At 35.3% G+C, this 26,113-nt stretch overlaps 2 protein-coding genes across 5 annotated transcripts in view; one reads left to right on the top strand and one right to left on the bottom strand.

Annotated features, from left to right (window-relative positions):
- strn (striatin, calmodulin binding protein) overlaps positions 1 to 20,151 on the bottom strand; it is a 51,587-nt gene extending 31,436 nt beyond the window's left edge. For 2 of the 3 annotated variants that reach the window (XM_048173593.1, XM_048173595.1), the window contains exon 1: positions 19,741 to 20,151. In XM_048173593.1, coding sequence (XP_048029550.1) covers positions 19,741 to 19,950 — 210 coding nt within the window. In that variant the 5' untranslated portion in view covers positions 19,951 to 20,151. The remainder of the gene's footprint in view (positions 1 to 19,740) is intronic. The other variant, XM_048173594.1, reaches the window with a different exon arrangement.
- A 2,369-nt stretch (positions 20,152 to 22,520) lies between these two features.
- map1lc3c (microtubule-associated protein 1 light chain 3 gamma) lies at positions 22,521 to 24,407 on the top strand. Of its 2 annotated transcripts, none has more exons than XM_048173421.1 (4): positions 22,521 to 22,673; positions 22,774 to 22,829; positions 22,901 to 23,007; positions 23,952 to 24,407. In XM_048173421.1, the coding sequence occupies exons 1-4, from the start codon at positions 22,616 to 22,618 to the stop codon at positions 24,133 to 24,135; spliced, it is 405 nt and encodes a 134-aa protein (XP_048029378.1). In that variant the 5' UTR covers positions 22,521 to 22,615; the 3' UTR covers positions 24,136 to 24,407. The 2 variants fall into 2 exon arrangements, with proteins under 2 accessions (XP_048029378.1, XP_048029377.1); XM_048173420.1 differs by having other exon boundaries at positions 22,543 to 22,673; positions 22,762 to 22,829.
- The last annotated feature ends 1,706 nt before the right edge of the window (positions 24,408 to 26,113 follow it).

Genomic DNA, 26,113 nt, shown 5'->3' with positions numbered 1-26,113 from the left:
AAATGACGACTTCCTGTCAGCGTATGCACTGATATGAGCAACAGCATGAAGATGTAGACGAGATTTCACTGTGAAAGCAGGCTGACATGTCTCAATCCACTGACGTCAAATGATGAATATAAATGTAAAATCATAATGTTGAAATGAAAGCATCTCACAAACATAGAAATGCTCATTTCATGTACTTGTCAAGGGCCTCAAACCGACTCATGAATATCTTTTTAAAGATTTGATGTTTCTCAAAACTTATTTTTATAGTATTTCCGGAATATGTCACGTTTTTTATCATCTGAATATAATTGACGGCAAATAATATAAACATTTATGATAGAGGAACGAGAGATCAAGTTTATTTGTTTAACTCATTTCACACAAGATGATAGATCTGCTTTTAATAAATTCATTTAGGCTTGGCATTTATAATATATTTTATGTTTGTTTTATACTTATATTTTTCATTCCTCTTCTGTTCTGAGTAACGCTATATTTAAAGGATTTGTTGTGGAGTGGAAATACATGTTCATAGTGTTTGTAAACATTTAGCTTTATTAACCTATATTTTATATTATTTATGAATGTAATAATGTAATGTAATAATCAATTAATTGATGATTATTCGTAGATATTGTTTTGTTTTTTATGTGGTAACACAATTATTGTATTTTCATATTTTATTTTTTATTGGTTGTTGTTCGAAATAAAAAAATAAATAAAAAATAAATAAATAAAGAAAGAAAGAATAATAAAGAATGTGTGATCTATACCAAGGCCATTATAGTTAAACTAAAACATTTTTTTGTTGATTTTTGTGTTGAAATACAATGAATGTTATGAATGTAAATAACTGAAATAAAATAAAATATATGAAAAACTTCCATTTTAATGTCAGCTAGTTGCCAATGCAACCTCTAAATTCAACTTTATGCACTAAAATAACTAAAACAGAACTATATAGACAAAATACTAAAACTAACCAAAGATTTAAATGAAAATGGAAAATACACAAATAAAAACCAATTCAAAATATGAATAAAAACTAGGGCTGGGACAACACATCGATGCATCGCGAATCGAGAAATGATTCTGGATCGATTCTGATATTTTCTGAATGCATCGCGATTCTCTCTCGAATCGATTCTGAGCTAGTTTTCAACAGCAGGTGGCGCTGTGTGCTTTAGAAACAGATGTACTCTGCTTCCTTACAATTCCTGACACAATAAAATAATCATTCATAAACTTCGAAAAGGTTGAAGCGAATTACAAGTGTTTGCAGTTGAGCGTGAGATTATAAACTAGCCTAAAGCGCCATCTGCTGTTAAAAACTGAGCTCAGAATCGATTTGCGATGCATTTGGAAAATATCAGAAACGAACTGCGATGCATCGATTGTATTGTCCCAACCCAAATAAAAACTATAATAGTGATACTAAGTTACACACAGATGTGACTCAATATTGCAATTTTGACTTATTTTCCACAATATTTTACATCAGACAATCAATAAACAACTCTGAATCTCCCGTCTCACATCCATTCATGAGATTCTGCAGAAAACACCAGAGCAGAAGAAGAACTGGGCCACAGACTCACACAGAAGGAGGACAGTCGTGGGGAATGATGGGAGAATTCCTCGTTCACACGAGGTGCTAATCATGGACTGACCCGTTAAAATGCATTTGCATTTCCTTCAAGTGTGTTTAACGACCTCAATAATTCTGCCTGTGAAGCGTGACTGTGGAGACTCGTCAGCTCGTACCCTCGACCCTTTACTTTCAACAAGCATCTCCGTCCCGGGGGGGCGACGCCGGCGGAGGAAGTGAGAGATTAAGAGCACGAGAGAGAGAGAGAAAAGCGGGTGAATTCAGAAATAGTTCAGTGACGTCGACACGACCCACTCGCTTCCCCAGAGGCGTCTCTGACACGCCTGCCGAACAGCGGGAAACGCTGGAGCCTGACATCACGGAGCAGAGCGACTTCAGCTGCGCTTTATTCATCATGTGTCGGGAGAAGACCAGGAAACATTCCCATCATCAAGAGCGTTCCTCAAAGGAACGATGATCTCTGGAGGATCTGACTGGTTCTTCCTTATTTAAAAACGGGTGTGTTTGCATGCAAATTACTGATGAATATCACAAAATGATTTAAAAAATTCAGAGCAAGCATGACACACCAGGGTAATTATCGTTAGCTAAAACTAAAAAAATAAATAAAAACATTTTCATGACTTGAAATAAAATAAACAAAATGACTTGGAAAAAAAATTGTTTGAACATATTTTATTTCAGATTTCTTAGTTTAAGTTGAAGCACTAAAATAAACTATATAGGCAATAAAAAACAACAATAAAAATGACAAAAAAAAAACAGTAAAATGACTAAAACTAACTAAAATTAAAATGAAAACAAAATTTAAAAAAAAAAATCTAATTCAAAATATTAACAAAAACTATATATATATATATATATATATATATATATTATATATAAAACTAAAGTCACAAACATTTACAACTTATTTAACTTTCATCATATGATGAATTTCCAATATTTACAAACATAAGAAATTGGCCTAATTATCACTTCATGGAAAACTGGTGCAAAATATCAGTAATAAAAATGTAAGTTGCTGCAATCGGGCTCTTTCTTCCTCCATCATAAATGAGTTTGTCTCAGAGCGTCAGACGAAACTCAATAAACGCTGTCATGTGATCTTGTGTTCGGATGCTGGTGTTTGGGAACACAATCGTGTGAGACGCTTCTGGAGGAATTAAACCAAATCATTCTGATGACAGACTTTGACTTTCAGAACCACCAAACCAACATTTGAGATGCTGCGATGTGATTGGTCCGCTGGTTAGTCCAGTTATCCAATCACAGCCTCTGATGAGGCTAGGGTTGCAAAGGGGCGGAAAGTGGAAATTTTGGAAATATTCCAATTTAGAAACTTAACAGGAATTTACGGGAATTTATGGGAATTAATTGGAAATTTTGGGAAATTTATATAAATGTGTAATATTTATATAAAATGTATCATATACAAACATAAATATAAACATTTTGTTTGGTCATAACATGAAATTTATTTTTCGCATTCAATTAATTCTAATTTAGCAAATATGTAAATTAAATATTTTTATTTTTATTTTTTTTAAATTGATAATCGAGTATCAAATTAGCATATTAGAATGATTTCTGAAGGATCATGTGACACTGACGACTGGTGTAATGATGCTGAAAATTCTAATTATATTTAACATATAATTCATTATAATTAAATTAAATAAATTATATTTTAATGTATATTAAAATAGAAAACCATTATTTTAAATTGTAGTTATATTTCACAATATTATTGTTTTTTTTCTGTATTTTTGATCAAATGTGCATGTTATGGACTGGGGGAGTGTATGCAGGGGGTGTGGCCTCAATATCCCTGCAGTAAGTCATGTGCTGTGTGAATGTCGGTAAAAATTCAACTGAAATTGCGTTAAATCTGGTTGTTTTAACCAAAATTATGCTGCAAGATGTTTTTTTCAACTACATTTAAGTACCCTGTTATAGGCTAACCTGCAATTATGCAAATTCTCTGTTTATTCCCATTAATTCCCGTTAATTCCCATGGAAAGTTTCCAGCTTTGAAAATTTCCAGAATTTTGCAACCCTAGATGAGGCACAGTCACATGAGTTTATTGAGGGATTTATTCAGTAAATGTGTTTCCATCGTAGTTTATGCGCACGTCTTTTTATCGGATGACAAATGCATCCGCCTCAGCTTTTAGAATTTATGCCCATCTTGGTGTTTCCATTCAGTGTTTTTTTTATGCAACATCCCAAAATGAGAACCTAAGAAGACAAAACCAGTTCAGGCAGATTACAGACGAATCTTAAGCACTAATCGGACCTCTGCGGGGAGCGAGACGTAATCAGAGAGAGATTGGTCTGGAGAACCACACAAACAGGTCACGGCCGAGAGGAGAGACACCGCCGCCAGACCACTGCTAACCTTCACCGAGAGCTACAAAACCAGATGATTAGTGAACACACAACTGCGTCAGTCTCATCAAACCAGTCTCTTATAAGCACCAAAACACAAAAATATGCAGTATTTTCATGACAATAAAGTACATTTTAAACCACAAGATTGTCATTGCAAAATACAATACAAAACAATTAATGAAGATATACGAATGGTACGTAATCGTTCCTTTTACAGTATTGCAGTTAACACTTAAAATGATCAAGACACCTGCCGACAGACAGACTGAAGCAGATGCGTCAGGCATGAAAACCTGCTGGTTACGGTGACAGAGACGGACAGAAGCTCAGTGACGTCTCCTCTGGTTGAGCAACAGTGTGTTCAACAACGGTTTGATTCTGCTTGAGCAACTGCGAGGAGGAGCTGTGGTTTACTTGTGCGGTTTAGTGTGTTCAAACACTCACAGCAGCTCCGATCTGGGGTCGACGGTCGGCACATGTGTAAGAGACTGAAGAAAATAGAAACTCACGAGTCATTAGCATCCAATCCACACGTTATCTCGCCTACATGAGCAAATCTGAGCTGTTTAAAGAGCGCTTCAGACCCTGATTACAGTCATCTGGACGAACGTTCGAGGAATAACTCTCTGAAACTGGAAATAGAGACGGAACGAGAGGAAAGAGTTTGATACGATGGGTCGTGTTCATTCCAGGGTTATTATCGTTAACTAACACTACTGTGTGAATTAAAATAAAGCTGAAATAATATAAAATATAAACATTAGTCGAAAAACCTAAACTAAATGAAAATTTGAACTCTTAACTTGGCTGAAGCACTGAAATTATTAACTGAAAACTGAAATAAAAATAAATTAAACCTAAATAGCTATATTTAAAAAAAAAAAAAAATAAAAATAAAAGGACATAATAAAATTCCTAAAAATTAAACTAAAATAAACATGAAAACTAAAAATATAAAAATAAAAGCTAAACTATAATAAAACAAAAATGATACTGGTATTCTCAGGCTCAGGCAGAAATGATGCCGTATTTAATTTGACATGAATAGAAATGTGTTTTTATACAATCTGCAATTTGATTATTTTGTTTTTATTTGGATCTTGATGGACTCAAAGCAGAAGATCAGATGATTCATATCTAATGATTTAATCCGTCTGGCGTAAAACATTATAAAACTAGATTCTGATTGGACGAGACACATTCACAGCTGTAATAAATTATTAAGTTGTTAACGTTTTATGAATTCAATTAATTAGATATGCTTTTTGATTATTAAAATGTAATTAACTAAAATAAAAAAACTCAGAATTTGGGAAAAATAAATAAATATTTCAAGTTTTGTTAAACTAAATAAATTGTTAAATTGTATGTTTCATGATTTCAATTAATTAGACATGCTTTTTGATTACTGAAATTAAATTTAACCATTAAAATGTAAAACAAACAACAAAAAAAATTAAATGAAATTTGAGAAAAAATAAAATGGATTTCATAGGCCTACTGACTTTTTGTTAAACTTTTAATGAATTTTTGTTAATGATTTCAGTTAATTAAACATCACTAAAATGTAAGTTAATCATTAAAACAAAAACAAAACAAAAAAGAATTCAGAAAAACTAAATCAGATAAAATGTTTTAAAATGTTTAAAAAAGTTTCATGATTTCAATTAATTAGACATGCTTTTTAATTACTGGAATTTAATTTAACCTTTAAAATGTAAAAAAGAAAAAGTAAAATAGAAAAAATAAAACTTAATTTAATTTAAATAGGCCTTAATTTAATTTTTGTTAAACTTTTAATAATTTGTGGTTAATGATTTCAATTAATTAGACATGCTTTTTGATCACTAAAATTTAAGGTGATCATTAAAATGTAAGCAAAAAATTATAATAATAATCTAGAAAAAGAAAATCAGATAAAATGGATTTTAGAAAAAAATAAAACGTATTTCAATAAGGCCTTAAAAATGTAAATTTTGTTAAACATGTAATAAATTGTCGTTAAATTGTATAAGTTTCATGATTTCAATTAATTAGACATTCTTTTTAATTACTGGAATCTATTTAACCTTTAAAATGTAAAAAATAAAAAGTTAAATAGAAAAAATAAAACTTAATTTAATTTAAATAGGCCTTAATTTAATTTTTGTTAAACTTTTAATAATTTGTGGTTAATGATTTCAATTAATTAGACATGCTTTTTGATCACTAAAATTTAACGTAATCATTAAAATGTAAAAAACAAAAAAAAAAAATCCAGAAAAAGAAAATCAGATAAAATGGATTTTGAAAAAAAAAAAAAAAAAAACGTATTTCAATAAGGCCTTAAAAATTAAAATTTTGTTAAAATTTTAATAAATTGTTGTTAAATTGTATAGGTTTAAAGATTTCAATTAATTAGACATGCTTTTTGAACATTAAAAATTAATTTAACCATAAAAAAAAAAAAAAAAAAGTAAAACAGATAAAACAGAATTCGGAAGAAAATAAAATGAAATCGGGAGGAAAAGGGCCCTAGACAGGTGTGGACTGAGCGTAAAAGCAGCAAACGGTCCCGTGGGCTCCATCACGCGTTAATCTGATGAGGACAAGCTGAGATCGGCAGGTTAAAAACACCGCGGTCTAATCCGCCGCTGAGCCTCATTTACATGATCAGATCTGAGCCTAAAGAAATAAACACAATGAGTCAATCAGACAGCAGGAGAGTCCCTGTAAAACACGACAGAGTTCTGAATGAATGAGGTCGCCCTGATCCGCTGGCTCAGGGTTCCCATCCGGAGAGAGAGAGAGAGAGAGACACACACACACAGCTCGCTCGCCCAAAATAGACGCTAATTTGGTTCCCGGTGCGGCAAACTCACAGGATATCCTCTAATGTGTCTGCTCCACAGAACCTGCACTACTTAGAGGGCCAGTTAATGGTCTCTGCCGTCTAAATAGTGAGTATGTACTCTAAAACGGCGGTATGGATTTATGTGCGCGCTCCCCGAGGGCAGGTGTTGTGCGTCAGGAACGAGTGGGAGGATTAACAGTGTGTCATCCTCTCTTTGAACATGTCCAACACAGACGCAGCTTCACCAACGCCTCAACCATCATTTAGCAATTCAGATCAACACTTATAGGATGAACAGCGTTTGGTTTAGTAGAGCGCCCACATGCATTACGCCCTACAGGACAGAAATCAGGTTTAGTGAAATATAGATGAGCTATTTTGAAGCAAACAACATTTCTGAATAGAGAGATTAGCACTGATTTTCTTAGAGAGGCAAAGTTTATAAAGAAAAGATCATTTAAAGCTAGCGATCCTGATGTTAAAGGCAAAGTATAATAATGAAAATACGACCACATGGATGTGGGTCAGTACTAAACGTTCTTGTGTCCTGTGTGAGCATGTGACTAACAGACTGCTCTCTATACATCACGGGAAACAGATATCTGTCCTAAAGCCTCCAGCAATCACAGCTCATGCGTCCGGATAATCGGACTGAAAAGCCTTGATGTAAACACTGAAGAAATCTGTATTGTAATAAAGCGCTGTATGAATAAAGGTGAATTAAACAATCGATCCGACTCTAAATATCATTTCAATCGACCTTATTGAAAGAGGTGGTGTAGACCTGAAGCATGTAAACACTTGAATCCGACCGTTTTATAAATTGGATTCCAAAATATCTTGTGTCGTGACGCACTGATGACGATGTTCACAACTACATACGTCTTACGAACATGCCTGTTTATTTACATCTCGTGTGTCAAATTTGGAAACACTTTACAATAAGATCGATATACTGCACGATATACTGGTACTAGAAAGGTATCGCGATACCCTGCTTTTAAAAACGGTTCTTCATTTTATTAGTACCAGTACTTTGAGTGCCAGCTGTATTTCCTAATGTGCGACAGCAGGGGGCAGTGTGCGTGCAGCGCGCTCAAGCGGCAACCTCCCCCTTTCTCTCGTGAAGCCAATACGGAAGTAACTTAAACTGCGATTCATCGACTGGCCGCTAGGGACAGGCTCCAAAAGAGAGCATAATCTCATAGAGTCCCATGTTAAATTGGCCAAGTTTATAGCAGAAAAAAACATGTTTACAAGTTGGTTCAAATTGTGGTTTTGGTCTATACTGCTATTTTTGCCCTTCATGACAACTCTGAGGGGGGTGAATTTTTTTATAACTTATCCGTTTAAATTATATTAAGCCTTAAAGTTCTGCATAATTAAGGGCGTGGTCACTTGAGTGACAGGTAGATTGCGCTGCTGTCTGTGAGCCGTCATGTTACCTCAGCTGCCGCTGAATTTGGCATCTCAGCCGTATTTGTGCTCGATTATTTTATACAATTATAAAATATGGCTTGCTGCATAATATTCAAGACTGATGTGTGTCTGTGTAGATGTGCATGCATGCGGAAGAGACACAGAACACACGTTGTTGGATCGTGGCATTGGCTGAAAGTTTTGGTTGTGAGATTTACTGCAATGACAATGGCGGGAGGATATCAAAATCTGACAGCACTGCTTGGATATTATAACTAAAACTGCTGCACTATTTTGAAAAAAAATATACTTTGGACACAGGCTCATTTGTTTGTTAGATACGATCGCTGCTCAGATTGCATCCTTTCTTGAAGAACGATGACAGAGAGCAGATCATTCAGAAGAAATGTGACATGTTTTTTTGTTTTGCAATGGACATTCATATTTTACCCAAGTGCCACGGATTGGATTCATCTCGCGATCTCTATTATAAAGGTATGAAGTCCCATTTGATTTTCCATGTTGTTATTTGCACACCCAACACTACTGGTGTTGGAGGATCTATATCTTAAAAAACACCGTAGATTGACAGTAAACCTTTAGAACGTTCTGATGATAAAACTTATCTTCATTAATATTTTAGATCGTATCTTAGATAGATATATAGCTCCTTTGCTGCTAACATGGTCACGTCGAGCTAGGCGGGCGTGGTTTCAGCAACCAATCATATCAGCTCAAACCAGCTCCCCGCCTCTTTGCCCATTTTCAGTTATCCGGGAGTGACGTGCGGTGACGCGCAGCTAAGATGGCCGCGGCCTCATTTATGCGTCAAAACTGCTGTTCAGAACTCTATGGGTGACGCCACGGACGCTACGTCCATATTTTTTTACAGTCTATGAGCGCGCTGCTTCTAAGGCGTGTTTATTCCTCTCAACTGCACAGCGGCTTTTATGGTGACGAAACGAGAGGTATGGCTGCATATACAGGTGCTCAAATTGTTGAGAAAGCAGATGCACGAAGCGAAATATGGCTTTATTTTGCTTACAATGCAAGCCCACGGACACCACAAAGCCCGTCTGCAAAAGATGTTACAAAAAACGCAAGCGAAGGGAGTCAAAAAGCATCTTGCCGTCAAACATCCCGATTTGTACAAAGAATTTAAAGAGCGACAGGTTAGTGTGATACCAGCGTTATGTTTATGCTCTCAAACATTAAATGAGTGTTATTAGGGCTGGGGTAAAAAAAAACGATTTTTCGATTAATCGTTTTTTAAAATGTGGTCGATTCAAAATCGATTCTCAAAGGCCACGAATCGATTTTTTTTTTCCATATTTATTTCCGCAAACATTGAACGTAAGATAAACGTTAATCTAATTACGAGTCTTCTCCACTACTAGATGTCACCCTCTTATTTGCCTTGCGCGATGTCACCAAGGAGCGAGAGCCGTGTTTCCACTGTCGGGCCTAAAGCGGGCGTGCCAGTGCGTGCCAGGGCCAGTCGCGTTTCCACTGTCACTTCCGGGGCTTGATCGTGCCTCGTCGGGGCTTCCTCTGGGCCAACGGCCTGGGTTTTTCGGCCCGCCAAATACCTTGGTCCAAAGCGGGCCAGCTCGGGCTTTTGAGGGAGTGGTTACGAACAAAGGCGGAGTTCATTTGTGTGTGGAGACCAGACAGAGGCGCCGCCGCCATGGATGATTACATGTAGGTAATGTAGGCATTAAAGGCTTTTAAAATCATTTTAGCTCAAAACTCACTTTCAGGCAGCAGCAATTGTTTTAAATAGCTTCTGTTTGTGATCCGATGTGGATTCTGATGTCCAAGACTATGCGCGCTATTACCATAGTAAACATGGTAAATTCGACGGCTTGAAGAAATCAGACAAATATGCTATCACAATCATGTATTTATTTTATCTGTCAGCACATCTCGTCTCTCAACGGACTGATAACCATATTTAGCTCCGCATATTTCATAAAATAAAGCAACTCCATGTTTTCGGGATTGTTTCTCTGTCACTGGAGAGAGTGCTAAAGCTCCTCAGGTCGTATTTTTAGTGGAAAATTTGTAGAAATTATTATTTTTTGTATATGTGATGTATACGCCTCCTATGACTACAAATAAACAGAACAGACGCGACTGAATAAGTGTGTGTCCTCTTTCTTTTGTGAAATAACAGTAAATACCACTTTATTTCTGTGACTAATGTTTAATCTTGACACAAATGAATTCATTATGATTAATTTGTTTGGTAAAACATCGATGCTTGGGTTTTTAAATTAAGTAAACAACAAAATGCCAACAACGCCTGCTTTTATCATGTTCACTTTACGATCTCGCTAGTTTCCAGTCATTTCTTTCTGATTATTTTTCTGATAAAACTTCAATTTGTTTGTGAAATGACGGGTTTGTGTGACGTTGTTCAAGAGAGGCGTGTTACGGGCGGGTTTTAGTGAAGCGCTGTGGAGCTTCTGGCCCGACGGTGAAAATGCAGCGTGATCCGGGGCTCCGGGGCTATTAGCCTAGCCTGGCCCGCTGAAAGCCCTGGCTCGCTCTGGCCCGACAGTGGAAAAGCGGCTATTCATTCATTCAGTGCTTAAACGGCGGTTTCAGGTGCTTTGTCGACGTTGATGCCACCTTCACGTAAAATTGAATCGAGAATCGAAAATCGAATCGAGAATCGAAATCGAATCGATCTGGAACATCTGAATCGATACCCAGCCCTAAGTGTTATTTATTTATTTTACTCGTGCAAGCAGACCTGAGGTGTATTATTGAGTCAATGAAAAATAAGTGATATCTGGTTGCAAAAATAAAATTAATTTAAAAATACATAGGTATATACAGTTATTTTAAATCAATTTATGCTTTAATAACATTGCTTTAATTATTGACAGTAATATAATTTTTACAATAATCTTACTGTCAAAAACACTTAAGTGTATAAAAAAGCATAACAGCAAATAATTTACACTTTTATTGAGCGTGAAAATAACACACATTAAAAATTATATTAAATCTAACTCTATGGCAATGAAGCTCAAATCCAGAATGATCAGCTGCACACTGGTGAAGAAATGTGTCATGTGTTATTTATTTACTTTTCCTGCTGTTTTAGGTTTTTGCCGTAGTATCGTTTAAGTATCGGTATCATAATATTTAAGTTGGGTCAAAATCGGTGACAACACTAACCCAAGTGTGTATGCACTGATGGTTTATACAGAATATGTGATTCAGATTAGTTTATAGAAACAGAACTTTCAGAATCTGAAATCGGAATATTAGTGCATGTAACCGCAGGAGTGTCACCTGACAAACAGCAAGCGACTGTTCAGATGTGAAGGTTTCTGTGAGCGTGATGATGTTTGACGGAGGCAGATGTGTTTTAGTCTCACACACTCATCCCTGCTCTGACTTTCACAGCTCAGAACAGCACAGGTCCCAAAATCGGCTCAAACGTGCGAGTCACAAAAGTTCAGTGAGTGGGTCACATGACCCTCGTGGAACACGACGCCTCATTTCTACCAAATTCTAAAGCAGCATCACATGCATCTTTTGACTCAATACCAGAATGCACTGCAACAATCTCAAATAAATACTGATAAAACATAAATATGCTTATATTTCCTTTCCAGCAATACTGAAAATTCCATTTAATTAATTCTAATTCAAAGTGGTCCATTTTACCGAATGTTTAAGTTTATTATTAGGTGCATCTCGATTTGCGTATCTATGGCATTTTTTAGGGCTGGGTAATGAAACAGCAGCAGAAGCAGAATAATTCAGTCAAACGCTGCGTCTGTAACTGCACGAGAGAATAATACACGAGCCGTAAGTTTCTCGCTGACATGATGCAAGCTTTATTTAACATCACAACTGACATAACATATGAAATACCCAGAAACACAAATGATTATTGTTGACGTCACTACAGGGAAATCATCCGATTTATTAATAAAGTCATGTCAATGCGGTTTACTTGCGTTGTCAGTTTACTGGTGTGCTCATTATTTTCCTCCAGCTGATTTATTGACGTCTTTAATGAAATTTCTGTCATTAATTCCTCACCCTCATGTCGTTCCACACCCGTAAGACCTTCGTTCATCTTCAGAACACAAATTAAGATATTTTTGATGAAATCCGATGGCTCAGTGAGGCCTGAGCAATGACATTTCCTCTCTCAAGATCCATTAATGTACTAAAAACAAAAACAAAAAAACAATATAGTGATGGGCCGATTTCAAAACATTGGTTTGGAGCTTTGCGAATCGAATCAGTGACTCGGAGCGCCAAAGTCACGTGATTTCAGCAGTTTTAGTTTTGAAATCGGCCCATGAGTGTATTGTTGAAAAGTTATTCTTTTGTTTTTTGGCACACAAAAAGTATTCTCGTCGCTTGATTGAGATTTTTAATGTCATTGCCGTCTATAGAGGCCTAACTGAGCCATCGGATTTCATCAAAAATATCTTAATTAGTGTTCTGAAGATGAATGAAGGTCTTACAGGTGTGGAACGGCATGAGGGTGAGTAATTAATGACAGAAATTTCATTTTTGGGTGAACTAACGATTTAAAGAGTACCAAAATGGTATTAATTGTTTGAATTTTACAATAAAAATGGACAGAATTTGAAATCTGAGACTTTGTTTCACATCAAAAGCACAACATTTATTGCTATTTATTGGATGCGAGGCGCTACAAAGTGTTGTTCATTCAGCAACTGAAAACTGCACAGACTAAAGATCAGTTCTTGGGATTTAAGAATCGGTTCATAAAAAAGAGAATTGATTAAAATTATCTGTATTTTTTCACAGCCCTAGCATTTATCAATGCAGATACAGTTATTTTCTGTGAATGTGCGATTCATTAGCTGCTTTTTCCAAACAACTCGAAGAATATCAAAGTGCAGTAACTGTTCAAACTATTTCTGCTACAAACCAGTGCGTTTATCTGTGATAATAAATATATGACACCAGTATAAAGCAGCATAACAGGCCGATTCTGTGGCGAATGACCCCGGTAGTCTCGCACATTCAATTACAAACGGCCGTGCTGCTCTTATGTTAAAAATAAAGTGGATAATATGGGATAAACATGAGTGTGTTCATACTCAAAGTTCAGAAGAGAAGTGCACTTCAAATACCAGCATGATGCACTTGATAAGTGTGGCATGTTGGACACTTCATGCACTCAACAGTTATGTAAAATTCATATATTATATGGAAGAGTATATGTCATAACTATTGTGTTGTTAGCTTAGTCTGGATGGTAAATTGTGACCATACGCCCTACTCAACGCTCATGCTTTCATGCGTGTGACAGTGATCTGTCAGGGCGTTTCCTCACACAACAGGCAGGTGTGCATACCTTCACATACAAGGACAGACTTGCTTTTACAGGCCGTGAGCCATGAACACAAGCACGAAGGGTGGCGTTACTGGAGCATGTTGGGACCTAAAGCTGACGTACTGGTTCTTACAGGACACTCACTTCTCTCAGGAGAACCAAAACAAAGAGCCAGTGTCATTTCAGGATTATTTATTTAGTTTTTATGAGTATTTTTGAGTTAACTTTTATTTTTATATTTTCAGTTGTCATTTTAATTTTTTTATTTTTTAGTTATTTTGCTATTAGTTTTTTTATATTACTATTGAGGCTCAATTTGGTTTTACATCGAGTTTAGGTTTAGTTGAATTTTATTTTAATTAAGCAATTGTATTAGTTTTTGTTTTTTTTAATTACTATTTAATTTCAGTTTTAGTCCTTATTTATTTAGTCTATTTTTTCCATTATTTGTTTATTTGTTTTTGATTTATCTTTTATTTTTATATTTTCAGTTTTCATTTAAATTTGTAATTTTGTTATGTGCTTTTGTCATTTTCATTAGTTTTTTTTTTTTTTTTAATATTATTATTGAGGATTAATTTGGTTTTATTTCAGTTTTAAATTTAATTTTTCAGTTTAATTTTTAGTAATTTTGTCTTTTTTTATATATTACTATTTAAGTTTAATTTATTGTTATTTCAGTTTTAGTTTTCAGTTATTTCAAATAATTTTAGTGCTTCAACTTATTTCAGTTTATTGTCAAGCAACATGTAATTTCTGTTTAATTTAGGTTTTTCATCTAATATTTATATTTTATTTTATTTCAATTATTGCTATTGAGGTTTAATTTCATTTTATTTAAACTTTAGATTTAGTTCAGTTGTAGTTTTTTATTTATTTTTCATTTTAATTTTAGTTTTTTAATTTTTTAGCAATTCTGTCATTTTATTAGTTTGTTTTTATATTACTATTTAGGTTTAATTTATATTTTATTTCAGTTTTATTTATTTATTGTTTTAAGGCAACATGTCTAATTTTTCTAGTTTTTCATCTGATATTTATACTTTTTTTTTAGCTTTATTTTAATTAACAGAAATCGTTTTAGTTTAAGTTAACTCTAATCTGGGCCGAGCTGAGAGTTAATTGGTTATTAGCTGAAAAATCAAAGTAGATGAATTAAGAGTTTGTCAGGAATAAGCCAAGCAAGCAGATTATGGGAAGATTAGTGCACTACTAGAGCAGTTTAACAGGAAATAAGGGCATTTGTGATTGACTGAGTTCATGAGTCAAGCAGCTTATGTCAAACCCAACCTGAAGCCAGTGGGAAAGTCCTGCACCTCCACGCCCAACACACGGCGAGGAAACCTGAGAGCGCGACTCCGACCGGCCGTTCTAACAGGTCTCCTCCGCGCGGCAGCTCAGATGGCACACACAGATGGCCACGCATTCACACGCTCCGACGCGCACCGGCACACGCAAACCCAACGAGAGCGCAGGGAAACCCGGATCAATTATTTACTCCTGCGACCGTCCTGTCGGCACTGTCCACAAAAGAGCGAGAAACACAGCAGAGATGCCTTCTGAAAACTGCAACGGATGCCATAAAATAGGGAAAACAGGGTGAACGTAAATGCAAAGTGTAGGAAAATATGTAACGAGCACATCTGACCAAAACAGACGCTCATGTGAACTCCAACCAACCAAACGAACGACCAATGAGAGTGAGTGATGTGAGAACATCAGACGGTGTTACTCACGGCTGGACGGAGAGTCACATGCTGGTCTGACATCACTGCCTTTCCCAGTCAAAACACACACACACACACACACACACACACACACTGACTACGGCAGTCAAAACACAGTTCCTGAAACTCTGAGAACATTACGTTCTCCATGTGACACCTGGATTCAAATGTTGTGGCCTCCATCACTACAAACAAATAAAAACATGTCAACATCATCACTGTAAAAGTGCAAAAGAGAAGAAAAACAAAAAATAAGTTTCTTCCATTTCAGACCTACGTCACGCGTGACCTTTCCAACATGATTACGTCATGCGTGGAGCATCACAGAGCAGTGCAAGACGAGCATTTGTGCTTAAAAAGTATATAATGTTTATTTTTTTCAGAAAATGATCAATGGTTTCTCTAGATAAGACTCTTATTCCTCGTCTGGGATCATGTAGAGCTCTTTGAAGCTGCACTGAAACTGACATTTGGACCTTCAACCCGTTGAACCCCAGTGAAGTCCACTATATGGAGAAAAAAACCATTTCTTTTCCACTGAAGAAAGAGAGACATGAACATCTTGGTGTTTTAATTCTGAAGTGAACTAATCATTTAACTAGATGTAGTGAAACTAAAACTAGAATTCATTGCCTTTAAATCTCCTTCACCAAAAATATTAAAGCTTGAAACAGAACCACAAGAACAGACGAGTCTACTTGACCACGCTGACCCATCACTGAAGCGCTGATGCGAGTCAGTCAAACTCCAGCTTACACGACCAACATCCCTCTCTGGTCAAGCCTGGCATTCCCGTTTCTCATCCGAGGGCACGACGCAAGCGGAGAGAGAGAAAGCCGAGCATCAGCAGTATGAGTCACCAACATCAGCTCATAAAACTCTTCTGTTCGGTCCTGTTTCCCAGCATCACTCCAACAGCAGCGCTGCCTACACACTCTGGCACACTCGTTTGTGATGCTAATGGCCTTTAATTTCACACCGCCACGTCTCTTACTTCAGGTAGCAGGAGCCTACATGCAAACGGAGTGAATTATATTCCTTTCAATTGATTGTCAAGGTGCCGGAGGGCGATTTCAACATATGACGGCCTCTCCTACACGCCGGCGCCCACACAGAGCTATGAAAGGCATGCTGGTTACGAAAGAAACCAAACACCCGTCAGGATCTCCTCATCGAGACGCTGCCTTCTAGGGATGTCAAATGCATCCGTACTTTAAGTGCATGCTGAAATACAAACGTACAAATGTTATGATTTCAGTGCCGATATCAAATGCAGGAAAAAACATCCTGATTTAGAAGCCATAAGCTATTTTTGACCTCCTCAGCGTTGATGGGCGGGCCGCAGACAAAGCTTGGAAGTTAACGCCCACTGCTGTGATTGGGTAACCGTTTCGCATATTAAAATTATTTTCAACGTCCGCGCTATTACACGTTTGGGAGCGTTTTGAAAACTTTCGATTTTCGCCGATTCCGAAGACAAATACAAAGGATTTGGTAATTAATAATCTTTATTTATATTTATTTCTTATGTGTTTGTGAGGTGATTATTACATTATATTAGTGATGGCGGTGAAAAACGGTCTTAATAAAAAAAAAAAAAAAATCATTTTAGGTTTGAAACCTTTCATATAAGCATTTTATGAGTATCAGTAGCTGTTGATATAATTGAACAACTCGAATGTCAGGGTGGCACAACTGCAAACATGGGACTTTTATTATGAATTATCAAGGTAATAACAGTAAACATGATAATGCATCATCCGGAGGAGAGTGAAAATTCCTCGTAAATCTGGTAAAAACTGCTCATTTGAAGTATGGTTCACTTTCCATGTCAGGTGGTACAACTACAGTATAGACATACAACTGTTTGGTTGTACCGCCTGACATTAAAACAGTCAAAAAGTGTCACGTTTAAAAGTGAATCTGACGCTATCTGATTGGAATTTAAAAAAAAATAAAGTTCATCCACACTTTATTAACTTCAAAACGTCTTTAATCCTCAAGTTTTGTTGCGGGAGTAATTCTGTGTTTGTGTCAGTCTCGTATTTACTACTACATGACATGTGTGAATTGGTGGGCGGGGCTAAAGAGGCGATGATGTGGAAGTGGGCGTCGATCTTCTTCTGCAGAGGCGGTCTTTTGTTGCATTGTGACAAAATCTGCACCGGGTGATTCAATAAAAGCCGTTTTTGGACTAATTAGGAAGTTTTTAGCTCTGAAACAGATATTTTTATAGTACAACAACCTCTTACATGTCAAAAGATCAGGGAAAATGTAATTTAATAGTGATCATGATTTCTGCTTCTCTTGTTTATTTAAGCGATATATTTGTGATTGTATTGTAGCAGAGGTTGCGTAAGTGCATTTATTCAGTAACTACAAAGTCTTTTCTGCTGTTTTGATAGAAAGACATTAAAGGGGTGGTTGATTATGATTGGGCTTTTTTAACTTTAGTTAGTGTGTAATGTTGCTGTTTGATCATAAACAACATCTGCAAAGTTACGACACTCAAAGTTCAATGCAAAGAGAGATATTTTCTTTTACAGAAATCGCTGGTAGGAACTACATCGAGCTTCTTCCCGGGTTAGTGACATCACAAACCCTAAAATTTACATAAACCCCACCCCCGAGAACACACAACAAAGGGGGCGGGGCCATGTTGGGCTGCTTTAGAGAAGAGGAAGAGTTGTTGTAGTCGAGTGTTGTTGTCATGCCGTCATTTTACGCCGGACTGCTTCACAAACGAGGGTCAATTCAACACAAAAGATGAACATGACGGCACATGCTAGTGGATGAGTTGAATCAACTCCACAGCAACTACATCAATTTATCCACTAACCATTCAGAAACGTCTAAAAGTTGTAACTTCTTCCTGAGTCTCTCCATCAGTGTCGACTCCGGTTTGAACAATGTAAGGCTGAACACTTTCGTCATTTTGGCTGCGTGAGATTCTCCAGCTTTGTTGTTGTTGAGCTGTTAAAGCTCCGCCCTCTTCTTGAAAGCGGCAGCTCATTTGCATTTAAAGGGACACACACAAAAACGGCGTGTTTTTGCTCACAACCAAATAGGAGCAAATTTCTATAATAAATGATCTGTGGGGGATTTTGAGACTTTGAAACTTAAGAAAATAGAAGCTTTTACCAGTTTCAAAGGTAAAATAATAAACTTCAAATTGAAAAATATCATATTGATGCATTTAAATTCCCCGTAAATCTCAATTTTTTACGATATCATTAATTTCCCCAGCACTGAAATCCCCGTCACGTGGCCAGCAGTTTCCACTCGCACTTTTTGGTTTGTCCTTCATTCAACATGCATAATAAAATGCAACTATACAGACGTCCGGGTAAACGGTCCATAAATGCCAAAGACATTCCCACAGCATTCATTAATCAATCGCTGCCCTTTAGGTCTAAATATCTCATCTCGATCACAGAGAAGTGTGCGTCAAGGACTAACAGGTAGTAAAGCATGACATTGCACAAGGGTACGCAGAAGTTCAGCCACTACCACTGAAGATCAAGGACGCGAGATGGTCAACTTCACATGCAGTGTACACTAGATAGTCACCAGCCAGACTTCCTCATAGTTGTGTTGATACACTTTCCTCAGTTATGCAGATAAAGCAGGCAGACTGATGATGTCACCGACTCCAACTGTGACATCATCACGAGAAATATCTGTCACATTTACACTCGTGATTTTAGGGCCATGAAGATTTTTGCATTTTGACAATTAATGTAGGGATGCTTCCATTTTAAGTCTCTTTATGATGAATCCTAATAGATCATCGTAAGTGATTCTGTTCATACATTATATTAAATTAAAATTAAATTAAAAGATATATATATATATATATATATATATATATATATATATATATATATATATAGCTTTTAATAAATACTTAAAATATATATAAAGATATATACTATATATTAAAAGCTATATATTCTGTATATATACATACATATATACATATATATATATATATATATATATATATATATATATATATATATATAATGTGGTGATACAAACAGGCTTTATTTTCTTTATGCAAAAGGCTAAATTTATAATTATTCTACATGACGTTTTTTTTTTTTTTTTAGAATCGCAGTGCAAGTCAGGAATTTAAAAAATGTGCATGAAGAATTCCTGTCAAGAACACGTCCTGTCCATATTTCACAGCAAGATTAAGAAATGATATTTCCCCTGTTCGCTTCAGTCGCAGTAAAGCACGCAGATCTGATCGAGTTACTGTACAGAAACTCAAGTTTTTCTGCTGCTGCGTTGAATGTACAGGGCTGTGCGTGCGCGCGCGCGTGTAACGTCAGCGAGAGAAAAACAAGCCCACAAATGTCTGATTGTGACTTTTGGCGCTTCAAATCACCTCAGAAAATAACGGTCACAAGAGGCGCGTTACCTGCAGTTCGGCGCGCTCCACCTCCCATTGCGCTCGTTCCACCTCGAAACGGGCCCACTCGTGCTGCAGAAAGTGTAAAATCCCCGGAATACTGTACTGAGCGCGGGCCGTCTCGCCGCCGTCGCCCGGTTGTGGCGCTTTCGCTCCGCCGGGAAGGACCGAGTTGTTGTTGTTGTTGAAGAACACACCGGGGCCCGCCTGCTCGTCCATGGCTAGGCCGAGAATCGGAGGTCTGATCGACCACACGGACACTAGATTTCGTCCGATCGCTCTCTCTCTCTCTCCGCTGCAATATCCGCCTCGGTGCTCGAAGGGAAACGGGGCGGCTGCGGAGCTCGACTCACCGCGAGCTGCTGCTGCTGCTGCTGTCACTTCATGACGTTTCCGCTAGTTGTGTTCGATTCGCGAATGAATCGTTCTTCTGAGCCGACTCGCTGAACTGATTCTGCCGAACCGATCAGCTTACAAATACATTCCGTCTTAGTTTGAATTTTAATAGATGTATAAGCGTATATTTTAATGACATCTAAATTAAATTAATTTTAATTAAAAAAAATATTTATTAAAAATGTTTATTAATATGAATCGTTCTTGCACTTTAAACTGCATTGATTTGTTTGGAATTTGATTAACTGACATGTGTTATACATCACTAAAATATTTTTTTATTATTTATACACTACCATTCAAAAGTTTGGAAACATTACTATTTTTAATGCTTTTGAAAGAAGGCTCATTAAGGCTGCATTTATTTGATCAGAAATACAGAAAAAAACAGTAATATTGTGAAATATTATTGCAATTTTAAATAATGGTTTTCTATTTTAATATACTTTATTAAGCTGAATTTTCAGCATCATTACTCCAGTCTTCAATCCTTCAGAAATCATTCTAATATGATGATTTGATACTCAGTTATTATCAGTGTTGGAAACAGTCGTGTTGTTTAATATTTTTTGGAAACTGTGATACTTTTTTCAGGATTCATTGATGAATAAAAGGTTAAAAAGAACAGCATTTATTCAAAATGGAAATATTTTCTAACAGTATAAATCTTTGCAATCACTTTTTATCAATTTAACACATTCATGCTGAAAAAAATATTAATTTCTTCCAAAAAAAGAAAGAAAGAAAGAAAAAAAATACTGACCCCAGACTGTTGAACAGTAGTGTATATTGTTACAAAAGATTTAATTTAAATAAATGCTGCTGTTTTTAACTTTTTATTCATCAAAGAATCCTGAAAAAAAATATCACCTTATAAAAAATATTAAGCAGCACAACATTTGTAATAAATCATATTAGAATGATTTCTGAAGGATCATGTGACACTGAAGACTGGAGTAATGATGCTGAAAATTCAGCGTTGCATCATGGAGATAAATTATATTTTAAAGTATATTATAATAGAAAACCATTATTTTAAATTGTAATAATATTTTATAATATTACTTTTTTTTTTTCTGTATTTTTGATCAAATAAATGCAGGCTTGATGAGCAGAAGAGACTTCTTTCGAAAACATTAAAGATAGTAATGTTTCCAAACTTTTGAATGGTAGTGTATAACGTTGATATCACATTTTATTTTAATTATATAGAAAATTATCTATGTGTATGTTTGGTTTTTCACCATATTTTACCAGTTTACTTTTATTTTTATATTTTAGTTAAAGTTTTAGTTATTTTAGTACATCAAGGTTTTAAGTTTTTTTAATTTCAGTTAATGTTTATATTATTTATTTTAATCAACAAAAATGTTTTTATTTTAGTTTTAAGTATAATAACACTGCTCATATAGTATCTCAATTAATGCAATCATAAAAAGCAACTTTTATAATATTTACATAGGAATTAGAAAATGCTTTTTCTAGCCAAAAAAAATAATAATAATTTGACGTGTTAAAAACAACATATTTATGATATAATATTTATGCATCAAAAACATAACTGGAGATAAAATGACTTCCTCTAAATACCATAAATGCACTAAATTTATGAAGCTTGTGATAAAAGCACCAAATATTTGTCAAACAACAAAAAGTTCATGATAAATGCGCGGATGTCTGAATATGCCTCTAAAGAACCGAACCGTTCGAACGAACCGATTCGGTCAAATGACTCGCACTTCACAACGCTGGTTTCCGCTCATCTCACGCCCACAATCAGGTCAACAGATCGCTGCGAGCACGAAGCGCTCTGATTGGAAAGAACAAACAATTTGCACTGTGAATAGCCAATCAGAGACGAGTGCGCTGAGCATGCTGGGACTTGTTGTTCGGAATCGTATTATTCTTTTTTTCTGCCAAATGTTCTCAGAGTTATTGTTTATTGATAGCGGTTAAATACACACCAAAACACAAGCAAAATAAAGATTTGTAGATTTTAAACACACAATTTGACTATAAATAAAATAAGCGATATGCAAATGAACAACATTATAGTAGTAAATGATATAAAATTAACATTACATAATCGAGTCAACCGAATGCGACAATTTCACAATGGATTCATTTGTTTAAGTGGTCATGTCATGTCATGCAAGAACTGTTACACAACACTACAATACTAAGCTCTGTTTACACACACCCTGAACAACACAAAGATCCATTCAGACCCTCATTTACCTGCAACACTGTAGGAATGCGAATCTTCATACTTATTATGCGTCGACAAGATTTATATTAAAACAACTGGAAAACATCAACATTTTGTATTTGTATTTGTATTTTTTTAACTCTTATTGTGGATTTATTATTTATTTATGCTGGTAAAGTGGCGGCGCGCGTGACCCGTGACGTCACCGCCGGCGCACTATTTAATTAGTGTTAGTGCGCCTCGCCACAATTAGTGCGCAGGTCAGTGGAGAGACTCAACATGCCTCCCTTTGAGAAAACTCAACATCCCAAACCTTTCAAGCAGAGGAAGAGTTTAGGTATGTGTCTTTATATCGTACAAACATTAGATGATCTGATGACAAACTGTCAAATTTAAAAGTTGTCTTTGATTTTTTTTAAATACTGATCACGAATCAGCCACGAGGAAACACGAGGTGGCGGGAATCAGAACCAAGTTTCCGACTAAAATCCCGGTAGGAAAAGCTCATTTCTGTGTGTAGTTCGTCTGTTACTGGTTGTGTGAGTAAATTGATGTTTACTTCAGGTGATTATTGAGCGATATCAAAGAGAGAAGTATTTGCCTCCTCTGGATAAAACAAAGTTCCTCGTGCCTCAAGAACTCACTATGACTCAGTTCGTCACCATCATCAGGTGAGCAAAACATTTCAGCACTTTCGTTATTCACAATTGTGTGAAAATGGGTCTAAAAATCTAAATTGTCTTAAGAAGGCTAACTTTTATTTCTCAAATATTTCAGTTGTGCATAACTAAATATTTATATAATTGTTTTTTTTTTATTTTTATAAATGTTATATATTTTTTTTATTTTATATCTAGATACATTAATATAATAATTTATATGTAAAAAAATATTTTTATATATTTGTATAACTGGTGTTTTATTATTTTTTTTTTTTATATATATATATATATATATATATATATATATATATATATATATATATATATATATATATATATATATATATATATATATATATATATATATATATATATATATATAATTAACCACTGTGGTATCAAATGTTCTAATTTGTTACACTGTTAATTTAAGTTTAAGATATGTTGTAATATTTGATCACATTTTCTTCTATTATACAGATGTTTTTATTATTTTATGTATATATGCTTTGGCAATATTGTAGTATTTACAGTCATGCCAATAAAGCAATTTTGAATTTGTTATATATATATATATATATATATATATATATATATTTTTTTTTTTTTATGCACACTTGCATATAGGGAGAATTCGGGTTGATTGGGGCACTTTGTTTTTCTTTTCTTTTTTTTTTGCCCCCCCCCAGTCATATTAATGTTAAAAAGTGTCCCAATCAACTTGAATTTACCCTATATGTATGTACGTGTGTGCATTAAAAAAAAATAATAATTTTTTTTAATAATAATTTTAAGCGCGTGCAATAATAGTAGCTGGTGCGTATTATTATTATTCCATGGATCCAGAGGATTCTCATACGGTACAGTGAACAGAGGCGTCAGCTGATCGTCACCTGGGTGGGTTTAAGGACTTTCTCACGGGATTTTTCCTCACGTCTGGTTTGATTTCTCAGGAATCGGATGACCCTGATGCCCAATCAAGCTTTCTACCTGCTGATCAATAACTCCGGCATCGCCAGCATGTCTGTGACCATGGCTCAGCTCTATAAGGACCATAAAGATGAAGATGGTTTCCTGTACATGACGTACGCCTCACAGGAGATGTTTGGACACTGTGTGGGATATAAGAACAGGTGATGAGATCAGATGGGTTTACTTCACTGAACTGTGAGGAGATATTTAAGTCTTTGTATATAGTGGTAACTTTTTTAGATATGCTTTTCTTTTTCTATTGCATGTTTTAATTGTCTGTGTAATAAATTCTTTAATTCGTGCATCGGCCACTAGAGGGAGACGTGTTCATTCATGTGCTGCAGGAGCGTCCTCGAATGTGCCTGAGAAATAAAACTGGCAATTTTTCATTGGTTAATCATGTGGTGATTTAAAAAAAATAAAGGATCTTGTTCGTGTTTGTTGCTTTTATTTTTCAAAGCAGAGTTCTGTGCAATGTTAAATCAAGTTTATTTATAAAGGCGTTTCATTGCCATTAAAGATCTATAGACTAAGTTCAGTTTTATAAAGTACGGTCAGCAAAACAATTTCACAATTAAATTTTTTGTTTTTGTTCCCCCCCCTCCAATTTGTTTACATAAATTTTTATTTTTCAAAATGGTTAAACTAGTTCAAAACTAAGTACAAAAGCAATCTGCTACATTTATACAGTAATGCCATATTAAAATATATTCCAAATATAAAAAATGAAGCGACATCAAAAGTGACAACCTATGAAGAATGATTTGTATATGGGTCAATGATGTGACGGGTCTTTTTTTTTTTTTTTTTTTTTTTTTTTTTTGATCGTCCAAAGGCCCTAATAATAAAAAAGATATGACATCCAAAGTATGTAAGGAAATACAACTAGATCTCTTTTGAGTTCAAAAGGTTTTAATATATTATTTTTCTACATATAAAGACATTTTAAAGATTTTGAAGTGTCTAAAGGTCATTCGGTTTAACCGTCCAAAGGCCAATACAGCCATTTCATTTGTGATTAAAATATCTTAAAATGTAATGTATATATTTTTTTATTCTGGCATGATTTTATAACATCATATATCAACATAGTGCAAAATGATATTAAAATTATGTGTAGAAGTCTTTGCTTTGAGAAAGAATGTCTGGAAAAATGATTTTCATTGATGTCATTTGGAGTAACCGATATAAAGGGACCATTTTGGACCAAGTCATGTGGTCAATATCATGTGACAGGATGTGACATCATTCAGACACCTGCAAAGGACCACATGGTCATGAAGCAAAGTAACTAACTCTCTTTTTACTATTTGATAAATTCATGTTTTCACTTTCACTCATACGCATGTCCCGAAACATCAGGTCATTCGGTGCAACCGCTATAAAACATGGAAAATGTTGTAATATTGCAAAATTTTGGTTAAACTGAATGACTTTTTTGGTGACAAATCTTGTAAAAAATGACAAAATCAGTGTTAATTGATTATAAAAACCACATAATCTCAATTAATTATACCTCCATTATGTTTTTACACTTTTAAAAGCCTTATTCGTCAATGACCCAAATGTGAAATTAACTGCTGTGCCAAGATGGAAAGGAGAAGTGTGTGATGAGTTTTGAAAATGTGTCCTAAAAAAACAAACTTCAGTGTAGAATTTTACCAGTTCAAGCTCTCAGATGAAAGCCGCCTGCAGGTGGCGCTCTTGTGCTGTTCAGTGTCTCTGGTGTTTCTCCTGTGGGCATATTTAAAGATTGAGGAGCGAATTCACTTTATGTGAGCAGAGAGGTCAATTAAATTTGTGCGTCTCATTTTGGTAATGAGGATTATTGCGGATGCCTGTAGGATGTAGATGAGTGTGATGGTCTGATAACAGAAGCACTTCTCTCAGGCAAAGATTAAATCTGAGTATATAAAGAGTGTTTAAAGAGAGTTTCTACTCTAAAGAAAATGCTTTTCTGTATAACAATATAACTTCATTACATAGAGCATGATAGATGATAGATAGATAGATAGATAGATAGATAGATAGATAGATAGATAGATAGATGATAGATAGATAGATAGATAGATAGATAGATAGTGTTTGTTGAGTGAAGGTCTTTGACTCTGTTGTTCTGGTTAATGCTGCGTTTGATCATTAA

Source organism: Megalobrama amblycephala, linkage group LG21 (genome assembly GCF_018812025.1).
Source record: "Megalobrama amblycephala isolate DHTTF-2021 linkage group LG21, ASM1881202v1, whole genome shotgun sequence".
In the NCBI taxonomy this organism is placed as follows: Eukaryota; Metazoa; Chordata; class Actinopteri; order Cypriniformes; family Xenocyprididae; genus Megalobrama; species Megalobrama amblycephala.
Note: the sequence above shows the minus strand (reverse complement) of the source record. Positions and strands in the feature narration are given on the sequence as shown.